This window comes from Spinacia oleracea, chromosome 1 (genome assembly GCF_020520425.1).
Source record: "Spinacia oleracea cultivar Varoflay chromosome 1, BTI_SOV_V1, whole genome shotgun sequence".
Lineage (NCBI taxonomy): Eukaryota > Viridiplantae > Streptophyta > Magnoliopsida > Caryophyllales > Amaranthaceae > Spinacia > Spinacia oleracea.
The window spans coordinates 92,914,556-92,939,069 of NC_079487.1; the positions used below are offsets into that span (position 1 = coordinate 92,914,556).

Below are 24,514 nucleotides of genomic sequence, written 5' to 3' on the forward strand. Positions count from 1 at the left end.
TTACACTTTCCTTTTTTATCCGTCCCAGATTACTCGTTACACTTATTTTTCAACCCATTTTAGAAAATTTTTTATTATATTTTAATAGATGCCCCTTTCTCACTTTGGCCCACCACACAACTCTCCTATCCTTCAATATAAAAATATCATACATTCTCTTTCCTCTAATATTAAAATACTCCACTAACTTCTATCACATCTACTTTTTAATAAAATAATAATTGATAAGCACACTACTACTTATTGCATTAAACTGTGTGCCCAGAAGAGTGTAACGACTATTTTGGGACGGAGGGAGTATATAACTCATATAGGTGACCATATCCTACATTTAACAATCAATTACTCAGAAAGACTAGCAGATCATATAATGTAATTGATCGCAGACTACTTTGCATGCCTTGATTTGTTTTTGTCGTTGTCGTTGTCGTTGTAGAATAGTGGTATGCATTTTCGAATCCAGATAACACAAATGAAGCGTAGACCAAGTTCATATACATAATAGAAATCTTATGAGGCCCAACTTGTGTTTGTTAATTAGTTCCAGACATCATCATGCGGAGTCCAATGTAAGTTCCCTACCAGATAAACAAATCGAATAATGTGTTGAGGGAGGCAAGGGCAAAATCAATCCTACAACTAATGGAATGGGTTATGAGGTATGTCATGGAAAGATTCAATGCAAAAAGGAAGGGATTGAAGGGATTTAAGGGTGTTATTATGCCATCTATGGTTAAGATGGTTCAGCAGGGTCTGAAGCAAGTGCATAACATGAGAATCAGGCAAGCAGACCTACATGAGTTTGAGGTGGATCATTACTAGGATACATTTGTTTCAACTTGGAAACTTAAGTATGTGGATGCTACAAATGGAGTCTAATGGGAATTCCTTTCTAGCATGCATTAGCATGTATCCAAACAAAGAGGCTAAACTATGAAGACTACATCCACCTTGCTTATCATGTTCAAATCTATGCTAAGTGTTATGCCCCACCATTAAAAGGTATGCATGGTCAGAACCAATGGGAACACTCAGGTCCATTGCCTCCTTCTTACAGAAAAATTCCTTGTAGGCCAAGCTGTTAGGTTATGATACATATGACAATTCATAAATCATGCGGAAAAACCATAAAGCCAGGAAAACATATTATTTACACATAATCATTTAGCATAGTTTAGATGCATACTCTTTGTTGCGTGCCTTCCCTAGCTGCGCCCGAACCGAACAAGAACAAGTCTTTAGGACTCCAAGTGTCGTCCCTCCGTAGATAGTCCACAGCACGTCCGGATCCGCCTTAAGCTTGACCAACTAGGATCGCCCTTAAGGTACTTAGAATTTTCGGCACATATAGGCAATTGTATGACTGAATTTTTGCTCTCAAAAATCACTTTGAATACTTGAAATCTCTATATAAAATAATGACCCTAGGCCTTTATTTATAGAGGTATGGAAAGGGAATTGTAATCCTATTAGGATACGAATTAATTAAACTAGAATCCTAATAGAATTCTTATTTAATTAATTCATCCTTTTAGGTTTAGGAATTTAATCATATGTCGAAACCTGATAGCTTTAGGATTCGTATAGCACACAAACACACACACACGCACGCACAGCAGCCCACGAGGGGCGCCATGCGCGCGCGCGCAGCCCGCGAGCTCGCAGCCCATTGCCACGAGGCCCACACGCTGCCGCAGCGTTGGCGCGCGCTGGGCCTGCCTTGCGGTGGGCCTGGCGCAGCCTTGGCTGGTGCGTTGTGGCGCGCTGGCTTGCTGGGCGATGGCCCGGCTTCGTGCTGGGCCTTCGTCTGGCAGGCCTCGTCCGATGCTAATTCGTACGATACGCTTCCGATTAATTTCCCGATTCCGGAATTCATTTCCGATACGAACAATATTTAATATTTCCGATTCCGGAATTAATTTCCGTTTCGAACAAATATTTAATATTTCCGTTTCCGGAATTATTTTCCGATTCCGGTAATATTTCCGATTCTGACAATATTTCCGTTTCCGGCAATATTTCCGATTCCGGCAATATTTCCATTTCCGATAATATTTTCCGATACGTACCATGTTTCCGTTTCCGGCAACATCTACGACTTGGATAATATTTATATTTCCGATACGATCCATATTTCCGTTTCCGGCAATATCATCGTTTCCGGAGCATTCATTTCTTGCCTGTGACGATCTCAGCTCCCACTGAAACCAAGATCCGTCGATTCCGAATATCCATAGATGGAGTATTTAATGCCATTAAATACTTGATCCGTTTACGTACTATTTGTGTGACCCTACGGGTTCAGTCAAGAGTAAGTTGTGGATTAATATCATTAATTCCACTTGAACTGAAGCGGCCTCTAGCTAGGCATTCAGCTCACTTGATCTCACTGAATTATTAACTCGTTAATTAATACTGAACCGCACTTATTAGACTTAACATAGAATGCATACTTGGACCAAGGGCATTATTTCCTTCAGTTTCCCACTTGTCCTTAGGGACAAGTGTGCATTTCCTAATTCCTTTGTCGCTCGATGCTTGCTCTTGAACATAAGGTAAGAGTTGTCATCCTTATTATGTCCAGAGGTGTTCCTCGGTTTTAGAGTTCAACTGATCAAATAAACAGATAATCATAGCCTATGATTCATCCGAGCACGGCCATGCATTTCACAGTTTCTAGCTCTCCGAGTGGCCTTGTACAACTTTTAAGCATCTCATCCTGATTTGTGGGAGGACAATCCCAATCTTGCGATCTTGAGATTAGACTTCGTTTGATAGGTGATTACCTGAGCGTTGCCTTTATAGCCTCCTTTTACGGTGCGACGGTTGGTCAACGTCAAAGCAACCAGTTCTCAAACAAGTAATCTCAAATCACTCAGGTATTGAGGATTTAGTGTCTAATAATTTTAATGAAATTTACTTATGACAGATTTTCATCTCTTACAGTAAAGTTTCATAGGTCTTGTCCGATACTAGTCTTCCCAAAGTAAGTATCTATGCAAATGATTATGACATTGCCATGTCCACATAGTTCAAGAAACAGAACTACTAGTCATCTTGCATTCTAATCGTCTAACGTTTTCTATGCGTCCAATTTTATAGAAAACTCCGACTAGGGACCATTTTCAACCTTTGACATTCAAGTTCACTTGATAGACATTTCTTAGTCACAGGACTGGTCTTGACAGTCTATCTTGAATATATCGTCAAATTGAAGGGACTCATCATTTAATACTAAACCAAGATTAAATGGAATATGAAAAATACATTTCATATATGATAAATGTTCAACCCCAACGTTTTACAACCATGGGCCTCAAACCCATCTTTAAAACAGTTCATGGAATTCAAAGCTATGCTTGATTTCCAGTGCTACAACGTGAGTGTTGCTTCTCACTTGTTGCATAGGTTTAGTTATCACGCTTTGCCAATCTTAACATCCTTTTCATCGAATGTTCTTCGAGATATGATGATAAGAACTTTTGAGTATGTTTATTTTGTGATCTAGTCTTTCTTGCTACATTAGTGGTTCTACGCATTTTGCAATGAAGAACCATTAAGTCAACAGACATGTGATCTTTCCAAGTTCAATGAAGAACTCATATAAACAACTCTATTTTATTGCTTCTTAGGCAATAATTACTTTTACTTCAACTGTATAGGTTGCTAGTGATGCATTGTTTAGATCTACTTATCCAAGCAGTTCACAGATATGTGGAAGACTCTCTAACTATATCTTAGAACATAGAAATTATTATTTTAATTTCCCACGCAACAACTCATGGTCTTCAATCCATGTTGCCATTTCAAAACACGATGCTCTTTAGCTCGTCCTTGTCAATGGTTAACTCCAAAGGGTCTTGCTTGATCCTTTGCCAGTGTTTATGCGTGTAGCATCAATATTTAGCATATCTTTATTTCCTTGAATCAAGAACTATTCCTATGTACCTTTTCAAGTACCATAAGTATTCTTGATCTTAATCTAGTTGATCTTCACTTAGATCAATAGAGATTGGTATATGTTCGTCATGCCTAAAGTCATACGATACATTTTTGGCGATCCTCATATTATATCATACATGATAAATTCTTTTGCAGAATAATTCTCAATTGAATTCTATTCATGTAACTTTAGCTCATTCAATTTCAGTAGATACTGAATCCAGCTAAATTCTTTGACATATAATATAGGTTAAGAATCTCATTTAGACTCTTTGATGTTTAACTTAGTAAATGCTTATACATAGTTCAAACATCCTTTACTTAGATTTATTCACATGGGTCGAATATCTCCAATGGAGTCTTTCGTGTTTGATTTAGTAAATGCCATTACTTAATCCAAAACATTAATATAAGATCTTTGTAAATAGATCTTAATACCCAGTATGTACTAAGTTTCGCCTTGGTCCATCATTGATGAATAATTTCAAATCTAAGTCATTAGCATTTGAATGTTATTTCACAATAGAGAGATATGTGTATGATACACATAGAACCAATTAAGTTTTACGTACTCCCACTAAACTTCTTATATGTTCATAAGAATCCTGTACATTTTATGAAACTAAAATACTTATTAGTTTCACTAAAATACATTTCTAATTCCCAATTGCTTGCTTAAATCTGTACTTAGATTTCATAAGCTAGCTTTCCTTTTCAAGCATTTATTTGGATCCACAAATCCTATGACATACCATGTACATAGTTTATTCCAACATTTTATTGAGGAATTATTTTGTCATCCAATTGCCATATGTACCAATATGCAATCATTGCTTGATTTATAGACTTGAGCATTACGATTATGCATGAGGTTTCAACACAATCCACGCCGTGAATTTGCTTGTAACCTTTAGCAACTAATCTAGCTTTGTGTGTGAACACAATTTCATGTTTGATGGTTTTTATCCTTAAAACAAACTTGCAACCAATAGGTGTGAAACTATTCTTGCAAATCAACAAAATTTCAATTTTGTCATCAAAACATTGAGTACGTTTTATGGCCTCTAACCATTTAAAACATTTGAGTCTATATATGGCCTCTAACCATTTTAGGGAATCTGGGTTTCGTCATAGCTTTCTTACAAGTCACAAACTCATTAATCTACATGATAATAGTTTGACTGCAAGTTGTAGGTTTCTTCACTATCTAATAGAAGAATTGCATAGTTTCAGTGACCTGAACTCCATGTTTCTTCACTATCTAATAGAAGAATCTCATAGTTTCAGTGACTTGAACTCTATGCCTACAAGGGTATAGAACATCAAACAACAGAATATCAATAGCCACTTAAAAGTCCTTTGAATATTCTGTTCTCCTTGAAGCACTTGTAAAGTCTTCTAAGAGATGTCTATTTTTTAAAGCCACTTCTAAAGTCCTTAAAGAATACGTGTTCGGATTTTCTAAAGAACTTCGAAAAGCTTCCGGAATGTCCGTTTATGTTTGTTGTTCGCCTCGAAGACTTTCGAGGTCTATTTTCTCCCACTTGTCATTTTGGAAACGAATCTCCAAAAGGACATTATTTCGAGCAAATAAACATTATGTTCTCAAAAATTCGTGGTAGAAACAATACCCTTGTGTCTCATTTGAATAAATCACAATGAAACATATATCTATACTTGGGCCTTAGTTTGTCGAATGACAAACACTAAGCTCCCACTGAGTTTTGCAACTCTCTAGATATATTTTATGAAAAGTTATTCTGAAATTACTTTTCAATAGCTTTGACGAATTTGGTTTAGTTTGGTGGTAGTTGAGCATTTTGTTTTAGAAATTATAGGAAAAGTCCTTATGATTCATCATTAATCGAATCAAGTACTAATTGACTTCGATTATTCCAACTAAGATATGCCATATCTTATGGACCTAGATTGTGAAATTACAACACACAACCATTGATGATCATATTTGGTCTCAAGTAATCATCAACATGATCTAACCTAGATCTTTATGATGTTTTGCCAAGTGGATTTTATACTTCTGAATCTTGGAACTACCCAAACAGATTCAACTTATATCAAATTTGAGTCAATAAACCTATATTCACTCAAATCCATGTGAAATAATAAAGTCATAAAATCTTTCTTTAGCTTTGAACTCTATTGTCTAGGCGTTCTAACAATAGTTCATATCTTTTGTTACTTTCAACAAGTAAGACTAGTCGTCTTAAATTGATCTAGAAATCAATGAACTTTCAAAAGTCCATTAAAATAGAGCTTTTGAATGTTAACTTGTTGATATGGTCTAAGCAACTATGCCAAAGATTAGTGGAACTCAAATCAAGGGTTTGATTTGAACCTAGTAAAGTTTTTATTTTTAAAGAGTTGTTTGTTTTAATCAAGCATATTGACTCAACCCGTAAATGTCCATTTCATTCAAATAAACAAACAAACATTGTTTTTGTTCTTCTGAATGTGAGTCTTTTTGTGTTTGAAACAGAAATTTAGGTATGCTGATTATGGAACAAAATATCCATTAAGTTCCAGCCTTTGAAAGGACTTAAAACAAACTAGATGACCCTACAACTAATGTAGCATTGCCATGCTTCATTTCCCACTTGTAGGTCATTAGTGTATCCTAGCTTCCATTGTTTGAGTTATTACCGAAGTAAGAACCTCAAGCGGTATATGATACCAAGGAAGTTTGATTGCTAGGTCACTTCTCTTTAAACATAAACTTATAGGTAGAAACGGAATCGTAAATTCCTTTCATTTGTTCCTTGTTTTCCTATTTCTTGTACCCTTTCTTATAGTCTTAAGAATTGAATTCTATAGTGTTGACTTTTATACTTTGTTAGACATGTCCGATGTCATTCCAACAGAGTTCTTACCATTTTATTTATGTTGAATATTCTGTTTCAACTAGATGATCTTACCAGAAGCTTCTAAAGTTCTCTAAGCATCAATCTATTCGAATGTCTAGGGACTAGACTCATTCGAGAATTAAATGGACAAAGATATTAGGTTGTTAACCATTGGTAAAGCTGAGCGTTTAAACTCAATGCTTTATGATCTCAAAACTACATTGTATTTTGAATTCACAAGCACCAATCGGTTTGCCATTCGACTTTGATACTCGAAAACAACCATAAAAGTCGCTAAAAGAAACGTACATTTTAAATCGCTCATTTTCTCTCATTTCCGTGAATCGTTCTTGAATTCACTACCAATCGAGGAAATTTACTGTTACCTTTCTAAAAGGATTTATTGCAGTGCAAGATATTTAATTATAAACAATAATTAAAACATACATTGAAGCATGCAAAGTCTAAACATTTATCATGAATAATAACTTGAAAATGAAAGCAATCATGCAATTTAAACAAGTCATTAGCATTTTATTCGAATTATGTGTTCCGGCAGGTGTGAATAAAATGATTCCAAGACCCTAAAACCATTGAAGAATTAAGCACAGTTTGTCGACTTAATTCTAAAACATCTTAGGTAAGCAAAAGCCTTTTGCTAATAGTCTAGAAACTATTCTTGGTTGATAGGCACGTCTAAGAACTTATTAGGTAAACCTATCGATTTTGCCACGACATAAAAGGACTCCTTACTTATATCGTTGAGTTTCACCAAAACTAACATGTACTCACAATTATTTGCGTACCTTGCCCCTTTAGGACCAATAAGTAACACCTCGCTGAGCGAAAACTATTACTAGATTGATGTAAAGGATATCCAAGCAAGTGTATATTTTGGCATGGCACCTTTTAACTCAATTTTTAAGTTTGGAACTTAAGGCTCTTACTATGTTGGTTAGATTTTAAGTGAACTAAAATCCTTAATCATGCAACATAATCAAGCTTTTGATCTCATGCATTTTAAGACATATTTAAAAGCAATAAATAACTTAAACATGCATAAGATAAATGTGATCTAGCATGGCCCGACTTCATCTTGAAGCTTTAACTTCAAAGTCCGTCTTGAAAATCTCCGTGGGAGGCACCATTTTCTTCAAATAGGATAAGCTATAACTAATTACAACTATTTGATGGTACGCAGACCATATTCGAATTGAAAAATAACTTTGGTACTTTAGACCAATTACATTCAAATTAATGTTACGCAGACCATATTTTCTATCCTATTTGGGCCATACTAGTCACTTCATAACCTGCAAAACAGTACATATACAATATATACCATTCACCCATTCATTATCATGAATGGCCCACATAGCTGGTTAGTAAAACACATTATGCATCACATAAACATTTGCAGCAATTAATCAAGGGCACCAATAATCTACAAATTATTCAGTCCTTATTAATTCTAATCAAGTTGTTTTAACCTTAAGGATTTGTAGACCTAATCAAGAGTTTATGACTAAAAGGGGCTCCCACTTAAACCAATAAATTCATATGCTTTACTAATTTTAAACATAAAAATGTATTTCTAGTCTAACCGGAAACATACAAATTTAATTAAAATTTAAAGCTCATATAAATTTATAATTGAATCCAAAAAGTTTAATTTAATTTCAGTCGTATTTAAATTAATTCATGATTTTAATTTTAGTAAAATAATTAGAATAAATAAAATTTATTATAATTACAATATTCAAAATTAAAATCCAAGAAAATAATTTAAATTATTAATTTTAAAATTAATTAAAATTACGTAAACTGAAAATTTCAAATTAAAATTTCAAAACGATCTAATCGCAACGCAACAATCCCACGCAACGCACGCCCATGGGCCACACGCACACAGCCATCGCTGGCCATGTGCACGCAGCCCATGCGCTGCGTCGCATCGCTGCTGCTCACCATCGCAAGGCATCACGCGAGCTGGTGCTCGCTGCGCGCGCCAGCGCTCGACGCACGAGCATGCTGCCGCAGCCCATCGCTGGGCGCAGCGCTCGTCGCACGTCGCAATAGCGAGCTGCTTGCCATCGCTGGGCGCAGCGCTCGTCGCACGTCGCAACAAGCACTCGCACGCCATCGCTGGGCGCAGCGCTCGTCGCACGCACAACAAGCACTCGCACGCCATCGCTGGGCGCAGCGCTCGTTGCACGCACAACAGCGCTCGCTGCGCGCGAGCGATCGATGCTGGGCGTAGCACTCGTGGCACGCGAGTTTGCGCTCGCTGCGCGCGAGGCTCCGCACGCTTGCGCGAGGAAGTGCGCGCTGTGGCGCAGCTCGCTTGCTGCCCACACGCGACTGCTCGTGCCTTGCTCTCGCCCTCGCCCATTCGCCCATTGCACACAGCCCACGACACAAGGCAGGGCTGCTGCCTTGTGCTCGTGCACCATGGCCTTGCTCATTGCTTTCGTGCCGCATGGGCGACGAGCTCCCTTGCTCGTCGTCACATGCCCGCACTATGCAACACCCCTTAAGGGTAACACGTAGCATCCATTGCTTTGTGCGTGCAAGTTATATGAGCGAATCGCATAAAATTTTAAAATTTATATTTAAAATTAATGACAAATTAATAAATAATATTAATTTCATAATTTTAGGGCGAAAAATCGAAAATTTATTATTCAATTGATTTCCGATTAACATGGATTCAAGTCTAGGTCATAAAAATTTAAAATTTAACATAAATTTACAATTTTTATGGTGGTTTTTAATCATAAGTATCTAATTAAATTATAACTAATTATGAAAATCAAATTAATTCTAAATTATTTCAATTTTCAACAAATTAATCATAATTACAAATTAGATTGCATAATTAACAAGGTTAGGCATTCAAACTTGTTAAACATATACAGTAGGTCAATCAAAAATTCAAGATTTATCAACAAGAATCGCAAATATTTAATTTAACATCTTAAATTTATGAAATTTTGCATTCGAAAAACTAAAACCTCCGAAAAGTCATAGTTAGGCTTCAAATTTGAGAATTCTGGGTTCGGCCGAAAAATAATTTTTTTGTCAAAATTTTAGAATGCCTTTTACATGCGGAATTGACACAAAAATCACTCGATTTGGATGAGTAACGAAGAAACTGCCGAAAAACTGCGTACGTATAATTAAATAAACGCAATTTGCAATTAATTAACAATTACGAAAATTAATCACCCCTTTTAATTCTTGCAAATTTGTATATTTAACCATGTTCATGCAATTTAGATTATGAAAATAATAAGAGGCTCGTGATACCACTGTTAGGTTATGATACATATGACAATTCATAAATCATGCGGAAAAGCCATAAAGCCAGGAAAACATATTATTTACACATAATCATTTAGCATAGTTTAGATGCATACTCTTTGTTGCGTGCCTTCCCTAGCTGCGCCCGAACCGAACAAGAACAAGTCTTTAGGACTCCAAGTGTCGTCCCTCCGTAGATAGTCCACAGCACGTCCGGATCCGCCTTAAGCTTGACCAACTAGGATCGCCCTTAAGGTACTTAGAATTTTCGGCACATATAGGCAATTGTATGACTGAATTTTTGCTCTCAAAAATCACTTTGAATACTTGAAATCTCTATATAAAATAATGACCCTAGGCCTTTATTTATAGAGGTATGGAAAGGGAATTGTAATCCTATTAGGATACGAATTAATTAAACTAGAATCCTAATAGAATTCTTATTTAATTAATTCATCATTTTAGGTTTAGGAATTTAATCATATGTCGAAACCTGATAGCTTTAGGATTCGTATAGCACACAAACACACACACACGCACGCACAGCAGCCCACGAGGGGCGCCATGCGCGCGCGCGCAGCCCGCGAGCTCGCAGCCCATTGCCACGAGGCCCACACGCTGCCGCAGCGTTGGCGCGCGCTGGGCCTGCCTTGCGGTGGGCCTGGCGCAGCCTTGGCTGGTGCGTTGTGGCGCGCTGGCTTGCTGGGCGATGGCCCGGCTTCGTGCTGGGCCTTCGTCTGACAAGCCTCGTACGATGCTAATTCGTACGATACGCTTCCGATTAATTTCCCGATTCCGAAATTCATTTCCGATACGAACAATATTTAATATTTCCGATTCCGGAAATAATTTCCGTTTCGAACAAATATTTAATATTTCCGTTTCCGGAATTATTTTCTGATTCTGACAATATTTCCGTTTCCGGCAATATTTCCAATTCCGGCAATATTTCCATTTCCGATAATATTTTCCGATACGTACCATGTTTCCGTTTCCGGCAACATCTACGACTTGGATAATATTTATATTTCCGATACGATCCATATTTCCGTTTCCGGCAATATCATCGTTTCCGGAGCATTCATTTCTTGCCTGTGACGATCTCAGCTCCCATTGAAACCAAGATCCGTCGGTTCCGAATATCCATAGATGGAGTATTTAATGCCATTAAATACTTGATCCGTTTACGTACTATTTGTGTGACTCTACGGGTTCAGTCAAGAGTAAGCTGTGGATTAATATCATTAATTCCACTTGAACTGAAGCGGCCTCTAGCTAGGCATTCAGCTCACTTGATCTCACTGAATTATTAACTCGTTAATTAATACTGAACCGCACTTATTAGATTTAACATAGAATGCATATTTGGACCAAGGGCATTATTTCCTTCACAAGCGAACACAAGAGGAAAAATGGAGTTGGAGAAGATGAAGACAAGCTGCCCGTCAAGAGAGCAAAGAGGCAGAACTAGTGTAGCAGATATGGTGGTCTTCGACATTACAAACCCCAGCTGCTTCAACCTCCGTTGTGGCTCAGAATGCTGCTTTAAACTTTGCTATTGACCGCAACTCAGGGAGCTATTGTGGTTCAATCTTCCCAATATGCTCCTCAAATCAACCCAAGTCAGCAACAAGATTAGCGTGTTAGTTATGTTACTGGTTATTTTATTGTCTGTAGTTTGCTTGTATTTTGATCTTGAAACTAAAGTCAACTTTGGTATGCGTAAGTCACATTAGTCAATTTGACAACTTTTGTAAACTTCTGTCAATTTGGAATCTATATAAGTCCATTTCTCTCATTTTAGTCAATTTTTTTGGAAGATTATGCTAAGTTATCTTATTTATACATGTTAACTTGTTAAAACAAGCATGTTTAGTGGAAACGAAACAATTGTCCTTAAACACGACACAATATATTAAAATCGAGCACTACCAAAATAAACATCACTTTAACAATGCGTTTTGTTGAAAATGTAACATCAATAAAACATGATAAGAGTTATGATTCCGATTCATTTTGGCCAAAATAACGAGGCAAAATTTCCATTCATTTTTAAACCATAATGGTTTGATTACAACGAAGGCATTACACTTAAAGGCATTACAACGAAGATTTACACCTAACCTAGTTTCAACCATACAGACTTAATTTATTGACTAATCAAGATTAAACCCTAATTAGCATAATAATTGATTTGTAAGAGTAATTAGTATAAAAATACCAAATTCACATGCCTTTTTCTAATCTCCATTAACCAATACAAAAAGGCCCTAATTTTTTAATTAAAATCGCACATCAGGGTTTAAAATGGCAAATTTACCTTGGTCTGTGTACTACTCTGTAACGTAAGTAAATGTTTATCCGTGTCGCCTTCCTCTTCCTTTTCCTTGATGTTGATGTCCTTCTCTTTCCTTTATTAGTAGCTATGGATGTACAACAGAGAAGAGCAGAGAAGTAAAATGAAAAAAAAAAGTCAGAAAATTTGGCCAAAAACGAAAAAAAATCATGAATTTATGTACTTGAAGCATTGATGACTTACTGTGTTGATTGGGTGTTCAATTCCTCCTTGGTAATGACGCTTCACTGATGGCGCTGGCAGGTGAACCTCATTAGTTTTGCAGAGAAAGTTATTTTTTTAAGGATTTCAATAGGCTTATATATACCTGCATTTTGGAGTGAAGTGGGTTGAGGTTAGCAACCTTAAGGCACACGTGCACATCACGTAAAAGTCAATGTCAAAAACACTAAGTCAATGCCGGAAACTACCATTTGTTTGTCTTTCGCAATAAAAAATTACGGAGTATATTAAGGCGTGCCTTCAAAATTTTTTATAAAAAGTCATTTCTCACAAAATTTTGGTTATAAAGTGTCCTTTTTGGCAAATCTAAATCTTTCTAGTTCTCATCCCCCTACTTCGATATTTTTCAGTTTTCATGATTGCCTCGGATTGCCAAACCCATCTTACATACAAAGCATTGTGTCCCCACTATAAATGTACATATAAAAGACCAAAGAACAAGAACTTGTAGTAACAATACATTATGATAATCTAATATCAAAAGATATGAGAAAATAAATTGAACGACCATCTACAATTAGGATGAAATTAAACTAAATCAGATTAAAATGAGAACATAATTTGGGCTATCGTACATCTACAGACGTACAAACCATTAACAAACTGAACAACCAACAGACATAAAATGCAAAAGATACGAGAAAATCAGAAATCTAAGTCGATAAGCACACTAAATAAATTAATTGTAGATAAAAGGAATCAAGCAACTGAAACCTAGGAAACTGAGCACATAAATTTGAAGATTGGGTGTATTGTTTTTCTTAAACCAGTTAGCAAAGGAGCAAGAGGTAGTAGGAGGTATCATAGCAACAGACGCATTTTTTGAAAAACTGGTAGCATATTAAGGTCATTAGGGTAGCATAACAGATAGGTAGACTATGAAACACATAAATAACAAGCTTCCAAGTTCATGCAAATTAAACTAATAAACACCATACACCTATGGAGAGGGTTGCCATAAAATTTTGTAATATACATAGTGACAAAACTCAAAAACAAGTTATCAAATGATTATAGCAAATGTAGCATACGTTGGATTCTTTTACCAAACAAAACAAAACCTATGTAAATTATAGGAGGTGATGCAAAGTAATGACACTTCACCCAAGGGTACAGACAACAAATTAATTCATTGGCTCTATATATATAGTGGTTGTAATATTAAGATGACATAGCTTTTTGTTTTCTATGAAAAGATTTGGAGGAAAAAGAGGGAGCTACTGGAAAAAAGATCTACTGTAAATGAAACATTTATAAGTTTACTGAGAGCATGTCGCTTCTGGAAGGAGATCGTACTTAAGGTGTAAGCTGGGAGAAACTTGGTGTTGTCGACATCGTCTTCCTCACATCCAAAAGAGTCGATCGTTGCACAAACATGCCACTTCACATATAGAACAGTGATTGTCAATGCCTTGTTCGTGATCTTTGTTGCTCTTCTCAGTATTATCATGAGCACTGTCAGTAGATCATAGAGTAGAGATGCATCAGATAGAAATACTAACCAACTTCAAACATGTATGTTGATTGATTGTGTTGTGGTTTTGTACGCTATTGATTAGCATAATACTAACCAAAACATGTTTATCACAACCCTTCACAAGAAATCAACTCAAAATTGATAGTGAACTCATAGACCATAGACTAATCCTAACAGTAAACCATGAGTACAAAATTTAGTAAACATAATAAGCTAACAATAAGCATCTAAGTGGCCTATGTTTCTGAATTTCCCTATGGCAGACAATTACAAAGATAAATAGCATTTTAAGTGACATCAAATAAAACCGAGCGTAGTAGAACAACATATTGTGCGTCTAAGAAGCCGAGACAGCAGAATAAAAACAAGAGTAGTTTTGGTTGATATGAAAAGGTATAACATAAATAGCTTACTGCTCAATGACATTAGTAGAGGAAGACAGCCGAACAATGGATTTGGAAGAGCACTAAACAAAGAATGGAAAATGCATGTCAAATTACAACATTGAATTAACTTTTCTTGCCAACTTTATACCCCCTACAATGCAGTTAAAATAGGCAAAACTACTCAGATTTCTTTCCTGGATCTTTTATTTGGAATCTACTCAAACCACTATATATGATCCTAACAAATTCATACGGAGTACAACATAAACACCAAATCAATTTGCCAATTCAATTAAAATCAGCCTTAGTGCAACAACTAATAGGGAGAAAAAAACCCCACTTCGAAAAAATTAGAGAAAACAGTATCCCAGAAAAAGGTTGAATTGATCATGAGGTCAAAAAAGCGCTAGTTGCAAGCTGGAGGAGGGAGAAAAGCCGCCTATCGCAAGTAAATCTGAACTTGTATCAAGCATCAACATGAATATGAGCTTAGATATTTAAAGACGTTCCTTTTTTTATAGGAATAATTCAAACAAATCGCATAGCATCACTAATCATTTCACAAACCCAACAGGCAGAAGTTGCAACCATAAAACATACAATATTAAAATTAAAATATTAATTAACAGATAAAAAGCAAAATTAAGAGCATATAGTCGAATTTAATCGTAAAACTAACAACAAATTAATAGTATATAGTTGAAATTAATCGAAAATTAACAACAAATTAACACAAGACACACCTTGTCGAGTTGTCGGGGATTTAAAGCTTGCAAAGTCTTAGCCGTCGAAGTCGACGACCAGGGGAGTTGCTCCGCTTGCGAAATCTTAGTTTCGAGTTACTGTAATTGCAACACAAATCGAAAAAAGAGAAAAGCGAGAGTAACACCGAACGATGAAATCAGTGACTTATCCAAAAAAGCAAAGAGAAGGAAGCAGAGTATGAACATGACCTTGTTAGTGAGAAAGTCAGAGAGACAATGAAAAGGTACATTATTATCCACTCTACATTTCGCATGGTTAATTGTTCCATCACAATTGCATAAGAGTTCCCAACGACAAAAACGAGTCAAATGCAAAACCAGCCTCCCACACAAAACAATTATAATTATAATATGAAATTGATACCAAAATAATATTTTTTTGGCAAAACTTTCTAAAACACATCAATGAAGATAAGATGTCGATAAAACTACAATGGTGGAACCTGATATGCAGATTGCACTTTCTTTTCCAACATAGAAACGTATTTATCAAGCATTGAAATTACTGCTTCAAATTCTGTTACTTGTTGATCTATTGCATCAATTTGTTGAATGTACCCTTCAAAGCTACCACTCTTGTGCTTTAACTGCTCCACGAACACCCTCAGTCCAGAAGCAACGTCGCCATAACTGTTATACTCTTCGGCAACTTTAAGATTCATCTTCTCCAAAAGTTCAAGAATGTTGTTTGTTCCCTGTGACAATGCAAAAAAAAATCTGAATAGTGAGGTTCATCACTATTATACATACAGAAAAATATTTGAACCGCACATATGTCGCATATTATATACTCCTTTCTAAGTTCTACTGCCTACGTCTCACAATTATAGTCCTGTTTTCCTAATCGGACGTCCTAAAATTATAGTTCTCTTTCTATTTTTGGCCATTAAATTCTCCATTTTCCCCTATACTATATAATACAACTCCTATATATTATAGTCTCCTTTCCCATGTACTATATTCCACTTTCCATGCAAATCAATTACCAATATACTCTATTTCCCATGATATTTCACTTTTTTCTAAATAGGGAACGGATGGAGTAATATAAAACCCAAACGGTACATTTACACCACCACCTCTATCTCAACTCCACAAAAGAAGATAGGTACAATTGTTCAAAAATTTGTATCTTATCACAAGAAGTCACAAAACTAAATATGGCAATACACATAGTAAATCCATCCAGATAATCTTCCATCTCTAGACTGCCCAATTGTAGTAATCTTACGCACAAGTTGTAAATTTCACTCCTCAACTTCCAATCTAACAAGGGTAATACTACAACCAAAACTTTCAATCTAACAAGGGTAATACTACAACCGCGCAACTATACTTCCAAAATAACTGGCATTTTGCCATTTTCCATTCTGTTGAGATACTACTCCCATTCAGATCTAGCAAAGCCAAATTACACCCCCAACTCAAACGAAAAGTTATAGATGCATAAATAACAACTCCAAAAGAAAAGTTATAGCTGCATAAATAACAAGTATGGAGTAGTTGATATACATAGTTCAGAAACTGAAACTTTAATGCTCTTGAACTCCAATGCCCAGTTATTCTTAACAAACTAGACTTTCATCATCACACTTCCACATATTGAGTGGAATCTCAAGATTCTATTATCTGATGATGCAATTAGACCCAAAGACACCCAGGAAATTGTTGTACGCTACTAGTATGAGGAATATTGGGTAATGGAAAATTATCTTTGGAAAAATGATCCCACGTAGAGAGGGGACACGAGCATGTCACCTAGGTATGCCAAGGGGGAAACTCCATTCAAAATCAAGGTTAAACCTCAAAGGAGTGGGAAAAAGCTTCAGGCCAAGAACCTCTTTTGGTACAAATTGTACAATACCGTTCGTCGCTTCAACCAATTCTACACAATCAATAATCATAGAAAATCGAATAAGGTGAAACAATCAGAACAATTAACTTGATTTCTTAACATAGTCAGATAAATCTTGGAGATTTTGATAAACCCTAGATTAACAAAACAAAACAATAATTGATCAACAGAGATTTTAGTAATCTAACTACTGGTCTATAAATTACTATTGCTGTTTTAATGCTAAATGCTAAAAGACGTCGATGAGATAGAAAAAGAGGAGGAAATGAACCTGAAGCTCGGACTTGATCATGGTGGAAACGCCATTAAAGAGATCATCAAGAGCATCTGCAAGTTCGTCAGGTTGATCTTGTTGTTCCTTACCTACCTCATTTTCCGCCATTTTTACAATTTTGAGGCTCTGTGATTGAAATTGCACAAACTGAAATCAGAGGGATGAATTTGAAAGATGAAGACAATGATTTGATGACGAGGGAGAAATTGAGAACTGAGAAGGGGGTAGATGGAGTTTTGGCAAAACTGTTAAGATTTTTTAGTTTTTAATAAAAAGAATTAAAAAAAGTAATTTGGGTTTTGGCCCATTGACAATGTGGGTTTAGTGCTGTCAATTTGAGTGGACCGGTCGTTTTCATGTCCATTTTCAAGGGTTATACTGCTATGCACATGCAAGACTGCAACTAGGTTCACCCGTCCACGTGATCCAGCTATCGCGTAAACGGTAAATCACACTTATGTGTATGAGACGCGTCACATTCACAAATGAACTTCTATGCTCATATAAGTATGCAACTAGTTTCACCAGTCCACATGATACGGTGAACCACACATCGGTGTATGAAATATATATCATACTCCGTAGTCAGTTAGTCACATACATTCGCAAATGAACTGACATGTATTGTGGATACGATGGGTTGAGGCTTGAGAATTGAGACAATATATGATCTTGGGTCATCTGGTGATGATATAATTTGTTTTGTTAAACATGAATGTCCCTTTGTGTTTGTTCTTTCTTTAATATACCTTTTTGTTGGGTTTAGGTTCTTATCTAGAATGCTAAGTTGAAATTTCATAATTATTATTGTAGATTGGTCGCGACTTACGCAGTCTAAACACATCTTTATTATAATGGTGGCGGTGGGCTACCCGAAAATGCCATCTCAAAGCACGTGTATCATGCTATAATACGGCCCTTTGAACTTGGCAGAATAGCACGGCACAAGGCAACCGTGTTTTAACAATGTGCAATATACTCTGAATAGTTAGTCAGGTTACAGCCGCTAGACTTGCTACGAACATAATCGTTCGTAAAAAAATAATGTACTAAATCGTACAAAAAGTGCACACGCCTGCACCATCAAAATTGCGCAAAATGTGAGGAAATATAATCCAATGCCCCCCTTCTTTTTCCCTAAATACATTTCAAAATAAGACCCAATTAAACACCCTGTTGTTGGTTCATGGTGTAACACAATGAAGAAGCATATAGGCTGATCATGAACGCTTTGTAATCAAAGAGCTCGCGTTGCTGTAAATAGCAATCCCATCTGCAAACACCGCCACAACGATCAACGAGACTGCTAAAATGTTGTCCCTTGTCGTTGCTATGCCATGCCGGTCCCTGAGATACCAAAAGAAACACAAACTTTACATGATAACCAATTCATAGTCGAAAACAATTAAGATGATGAGAATGAAGAAGATTAAGTACTTGAGAACGATGGAAGCAGGGAATATAAAGAGGAGCAAGGATCCAGCAGTGGCTCCAGTAAACTCAAAGGCCTGCCAGATACTAGGGATGAATATAGCTCCATACAGGATCACAGACATCAGTATTAACGTCACTACTGTAAATCTCCAATTATCTGAAGCTAGAGGCCTTGTTTGGCAAAACATTAGACCGTCAAAATTAAGTCTCAAGGAATAAAAGATAATGGGGAACACCAGTATGATATGTCCTGCATAGCTGACACGAACAATGTTGTTCATGAATGAGCTGTAGGGAACACCTAGATCCGTGTCAAAGTTGGATAGCACATCGGATGCAGTGGAATCCCCGAATAGCAAAAACCCAAATAAGCCTGTTAGCAAGTATACTGTTCCAGAGAGGGACAGAGATGTTCTAACTACTGCTTGCATCTCACATGGATCTTTCAGCTCATTTTGTATTGGGTGAACTGCAAACAAGATAAATGCAAACTCAGATATAGTTTTTTAAAAAAACATCAAAGTTCCCTTGTTTTAAGAGGAGATTAGACTTTCTTACCATTGAAGTGGCAAAGGTAAGCGCAAACAAGAACAGGTACAGCAGTGAAGAGATTCCAAAACGATTCTAAGTCCTTAATACGCGGAAACCATGCAGGTTCCTGTATAGTCCCCTTTACTAGTTTAAAAGCTGAGATTGCAACTACCACAACTATGAAGAACACTGCTAGTGCAACTGCTACAGCTGAAGTGTATCTTAATGAATCTGCACATATATAGCAACATAGGTTAAAACAATCTTCGCTTTATCTACATGTTTAATGTTTTATGGTCATAAGTATTAAGTTCATAACTCACACATTATTGCGTAGGCATCAAAATTATTAGAATCAATACAGAGGCATGAATACAAAGAGGGTTACTTGATGTCTCTCCAGTTACTCACCTATACGCTTACACCATATCAAAGGCATGAATACAAAGAGGGTCAGGATGAGTAGCACAAAGGCGCGCTCAGTCCACCATTGTTGTCCAAACCCATCTTCTAGTACACCTGGGTGATGAATCCCACTTGAAGTTGTTGATCCAGAGAGCACGTCCTCTTAATCAATTAAATAACAACTAAAAGTGATCAAATTTACTATAAACATTATATGTAATGAAATTAGAACAACTAAAATTGTGGTTGATCTTACCGATTATGATTAGGTAAATGATGGACATGCCGATATTATTGACAACAACACAGAGCTGCACTAAGAACTTACCGACTCTACCAAATGCATCTTCCATGACAGAACAATAAGAAAATGAACAAGATGCATCGCTGAACCGAAGCAAGAACTCAATCGAAGCCTGAGTCAAAAATCCACCAACTATAATCAAAATGACACCAGGAACAACACCTAATACTTTCATAGCAGCAGGTAAGCTCATGATTCCAGCACCAACTATGGTGCATGACAAATTAAAAACTGAACTACCAAAAGAGGCTCTCTTGTGACCCAACAAAGGAACTTTTTCATCATTCAAGTCAATCGAGCTACCCCTTTCTGAACTACTTTCAACGTCCTGAATGACGGTCATCTTGTGAAAATGCAGAATTCTGAACCAAGTAAGTATTGGTGAAAGTCTAATATATTATCAAAACCAATAATATGAATGAAAGATTAGCTCTGACTTTTGAACTATGCTAGCACTTAGAATCGGAACGGAAAGACAAACAACCTAACAACTCGAGAACTTGGAAACTCGAAGAGGAAAGATCAAGATTCAAGAATAATCAGGAATATAATTGGCAGAAGCAAAAAGATGAAGATGGAGAATATTATAGCAGAGGAAAAATACTGTTGACATATTTGATTGTTTCTCCTTCCTGTGCTACATTATAGTTAGCACGTTAAGAGTAAAAGAAAGAACAAGTTCTTTGTCTAAGTGTTTAGCAGGTACTCAAAAGTTGACTGGCCATACATGTGCACAGCCTAGTTAGCAATTTCTACAATAATCAAAGAGCGGTAGTATCATAATCATTTATGAATACTTGTCTACTTTCAAATTGTACACTCCCTCGGTATGGAGTTGATAGTCACATACTCACATTATACTATTTTAGGATGTCCAAAAAAAATTGTCCCCTTTCCTAAAATAGCATGATATATGATTGAATTTCCTGATATGTCGCTACCTAGATTAATCAATCGGGGGGGGGGGGGGGGGGGAAAGGGAATCTCAAACCATTGTGAATTTTGCGACAGTTGCTTGAAAGTGAAGCCAAACAAAATCCAGCCTTCGCCCTATTGAGTATGCTTGACTTTGAGCTAGCAGTCAGAAATCCATATAATGTGATCTGACCAAGCTTATGCCAATTTCAGGTACCTAAAGTAACCCTCCAGAACCTACTTAATTAGTAAGTATGTCACACAAAAAACACAAAATCTTCTAGAAATGCGAAAAAAGTTACCAGTAATGATAGAACATATTGACAGTATTTTGAATATTTCTCTACTACATATACAGTACATTTGTCGTACCAACACACCAACCCCTCCCCTCCCCGTTTTTCAAATGTGGGATGTAAAGTTCCTATTAAACATGAAATAAGGCAAACCACCAATTTGGGAGTAACACAGACAAAAGAATACAATAACTGATAGGAAAAAACAGATACTTCAAAACAAGGAAACCGCATTGCTGTATATAGCCACCAGATCCGACAATACAGCAAGAATGATCAAACCCCATGAAAGGATCTTGTCTCTCCTTGTTGAGATTCCGATATGGTCCCTGGAAATAGACAAACAAAAGAACTACGATCAATGGTAACAATCAAAATTATGACTTGTTCCTAGTTCGTACTGTTCTATTGCCTACAAAGTTCAGAATCAGCATCATTATCCTGAATCAGCTAATTCTCGCTCTAACAACTAGTCAATGCAACACATATATTTTTCAAACAAATTAAAACAAGACTAACCTGAGAACAATGGAAGCAGGGAATATGAACAAGATCAAGGCTCCAGCTGTTGCCCCAGTAAACTGAAATGCTACCCAAATGCTGGGAATAAAAATAGCCCCTAACAGGATTACAAGGATTAAACTCAATGTGATAATAGCAAATGCAGATCTCCGATTATCTGAAGTCAATGGAATGGCCGAGTTGTATACAAGACCATAGAAGTTAAGCCTTAGGGCATAGAAGACAACAGGGAATACAAGAACAATGTGGGCTGCATAGCTCAGACGAACCATAGAATTTAAGACTGAACTGTATGGGACACCAAGGTCAGAGTCAAAGTTAGAGAGCACATCAGAAGCAGTCGAATCTCCAAATAAAAGAAATCCAAATAACCCTGTCATTATGTAGATTGTACTGCACACAGAAAGAGAAGACTTCACTACTCCCGGCATCTGTGATGGATCTTGTAGCTCATTTCGTATTGTATGCACTACAAAAAATGGTGCCACAAACACAATCCAGTTTAACAAATGGCTTTCCAAAAGTGCAAAACTGAAATAACGAAAAGAGAAGGAAAAAAAGCTTATATCACCTACCATTATAGTGGCAAAGGTATGCACAAACAAGCACAGGAACTGCAGTGAATAGATTCCCAAAAGATGCATAGTCATCTATACGTGGAAAGAGTGCTGGTTGCTTTATTGTTCCCATTGCCAACTTGTAGCAGGTGATTTCCATGACAATAAGAATGAAAAACACAGCCAAACCAACTGCAATTGCAGAGGTGTATTGCAAAGCTTCTGCAGCCATGACATAAAAACATGGATATGCATCATTGACCAAAATGTTTGAGAATTAAAATAACTATACACTAGATGATGACATAGAGATGTTAAGAGAGTTTTGTAACAAAATCGGGAAAAAGGTCCAAGGAATCACTAACCCATACGCTTAATCCATGCTGTTGGAACCAATACAAAAGCAGTCAGGAAAATCAGCACAAAGGCGCGGCCTGTCCACCATTGTTCTCCGAACCACTCTTCTAAAACACCAGAATGGTGAATTCCACTTGTTGTTGATCCAGATATCACATCCGCTTACAAATACAAACATGAAAATATCAGACAACTTGTATAGTTGTATATACACCAATGCATATTAATATAAATAGAAAATGAGAAGGCAAATAAAAGGAAGAGATTTTCTATAGCCAGCAACTCTAAAGTTAAAATATGAACAAAACAAGTTGCAAAAGGGGACAATGGACTAATACCAATTATTATCAAATAAATTATGGTAATGCCTGTGTTGTTGATAATGACACTAATTTGAAACAAAATCTCTCCAATCCTTCCAAAAGCATCATACATGAGCTGCCCGTAGGTATATGATCCTTCCTTTTCGCTATAGCGAAGCAATATCTCAACAGAGTACTTAGTCAAAAATCCGGAAATAAAAATCAAAAGAACCCCCGGGATAACACCAAGTACTTTCATGGCAGCTGGTAAGCTCATTATCCCTGCACCAACTATGGTGCATGACAAATTAAAGACTCCACTTAAATATGAAGCTGTGTTAGTATCATCCTTTGTTATAATCAAAGGATGATCTTGTAGCAAGGGCACTCGTTCACTCCTTTGAGGGTTAATCTGTTGACTCTCTATATCAATACCAGCCATCTTTTCTGAATTGGGGTTTTCAGCAAATAACGAGAAGATATATTTGGGATAATCAAAAGTGGCAGGAAACTATACAATTGCAGATATATGCAAAAAGCTCAAGATAAACAACAAGATAGGAAATGAATATATATTTACAACAAGAAAAACCAAAAAAATATGAACTTTGAGACTTTGATGTCTCAATAGTTCAGGAAAAGAGAGGGTTATGAACTTTGAGTCTCTGATGTCTAAATGTCTTTACCCTTTTATAAGACATAAAACAACCACTCAAATTCGCTTATTCCTGCAGTTGACATTGAGCTTCACGCATCGCCGCGTATATTGTCAAGCTTTGTCATCAATTGAAAATGACATCATTGGGTTTGATCTAGTGAATTAAATAAACAAATTAGAAACTATTTGTCCAGTTCAAATTTAGCTCATCAAAGAACTGAAAAAACAACCATTCTGATTTTTAAAGTAGGGTAAAAATGAGGCAGCTGAAGTCTTCAACCATTGCAAAATTGGAGTTTTGGAAGTAGATTTAGCAATAAACTGATAAAAATATTGGACATGAGTGGGATAACGTTCACATCAAGGACATTGTTAAACTAATAAAAAATAATTAATTTTGCCCTTAAACGGGGTATTAGAAGGTAGCAATCATAGATTTTAAATCCCATATTCTAGATTTTGATGCAACCAAATATAATTTCCAACACGCAAGCATTGAACAGGATAGCTGTTTCTTCAAAACTGAGTTTACAAAATCAGGAAAAAGTCATTCAGAAAGTTCAAACAAATGTGTTTATCTGCATCATCAAACACGCGTAAAATAAGAACTTAGACTAATTGCATCTCCTATAAGCTAGATTGTGCATTTGTGCTCAAGCCTCTAAAACACACACTCCATACAAATAATAACTTAGCCTGATTGCGATCTCACATAAGGTTGCATCATCAAACACTATAAGAACTTAGCCTAATTGCAATCTCAAATATAGTAGAAAAGCTTAGCTATACTATT

The 24,514-nt window shown here is 36.4% G+C and overlaps 3 protein-coding genes across 3 annotated transcripts; all 3 read right to left on the bottom strand.

Moving 5' to 3' along the window:
• Nucleotides 1-15,521: 15,521 nt before the first annotated feature.
• LOC110791299 (biogenesis of lysosome-related organelles complex 1 subunit 2) lies at nucleotides 15,522-17,772 on the bottom strand. The gene is made up of 2 exons (XM_021996054.2): nucleotides 17,438-17,772; nucleotides 15,522-16,006 (listed from the first exon to the last, which is right to left on the bottom strand). Exons 1-2 carry the CDS (start codon nucleotides 17,546-17,548, stop codon nucleotides 15,740-15,742), a joined length of 378 nt encoding a protein of 125 aa, XP_021851746.1. The 5' UTR covers nucleotides 17,549-17,772; the 3' UTR covers nucleotides 15,522-15,739.
• A 493-nt stretch (nucleotides 17,773-18,265) lies between these two features.
• LOC110791298 (amino acid transporter AVT6A) lies at nucleotides 18,266-21,195 on the bottom strand. The gene is made up of 5 exons (XM_021996053.2): nucleotides 20,067-21,195; nucleotides 19,817-19,972; nucleotides 19,433-19,636; nucleotides 18,878-19,343; nucleotides 18,266-18,787 (listed from the first exon to the last, which is right to left on the bottom strand). The coding sequence occupies exons 1-5, from the start codon at nucleotides 20,455-20,457 to the stop codon at nucleotides 18,661-18,663; spliced, it is 1,344 nt and encodes a 447-aa protein (XP_021851745.2). The 5' UTR covers nucleotides 20,458-21,195; the 3' UTR covers nucleotides 18,266-18,660.
• Nucleotides 21,196-21,337: 142 nt separating this feature from the next.
• LOC110791297 (amino acid transporter AVT6B) lies at nucleotides 21,338-24,503 on the bottom strand. The gene is made up of 5 exons (XM_021996052.2): nucleotides 23,100-24,503; nucleotides 22,770-22,922; nucleotides 22,423-22,626; nucleotides 21,845-22,316; nucleotides 21,338-21,654 (listed from the first exon to the last, which is right to left on the bottom strand). Exons 1-5 carry the CDS (start codon nucleotides 23,503-23,505, stop codon nucleotides 21,540-21,542), a joined length of 1,350 nt encoding a protein of 449 aa, XP_021851744.1. The 5' UTR covers nucleotides 23,506-24,503; the 3' UTR covers nucleotides 21,338-21,539.
• Nucleotides 24,504-24,514: the final 11 nt, after the last annotated feature.

Coding starts and splice junctions, on each gene's coding strand:
- LOC110791299 (XM_021996054.2), bottom strand. CDS start 17,548: ATGGCGGAAAATGAGGTAGGTAAGGAACAACAAGATCAACCTGACGAA. Junction 16,007..17,437: donor TGATCAAGTCCGAGCTTCAG/GTTCATTTCCTC, acceptor GCATTGTCACAG/GGAACAAACAACATTCTTGA.
- LOC110791298 (XM_021996053.2), bottom strand. CDS start 20,457: ATGACCGTCATTCAGGACGTTGAAAGTAGTTCAGAAAGGGGTAGCTCG. Junction 19,973..20,066: donor CATTTACCTAATCATAATCG/GTAAGATCAACC, acceptor TAATTGATTAAG/AGGACGTGCTCTCTGGATCA. Junction 19,637..19,816: donor GATATGGTGTAAGCGTATAG/GTGAGTAACTGG, acceptor ATATATGTGCAG/ATTCATTAAGATACACTTCA.
- LOC110791297 (XM_021996052.2), bottom strand. CDS start 23,505: ATGGCTGGTATTGATATAGAGAGTCAACAGATTAACCCTCAAAGGAGT. Junction 22,923..23,099: donor AATTTATTTGATAATAATTG/GTATTAGTCCAT, acceptor TGTATTTGTAAG/CGGATGTGATATCTGGATCA. Junction 21,655..21,844: donor CCTGCTTCCATTGTTCTCAG/GTTAGTCTTGTT, acceptor GTCTATTTCCAG/GGACCATATCGGAATCTCAA.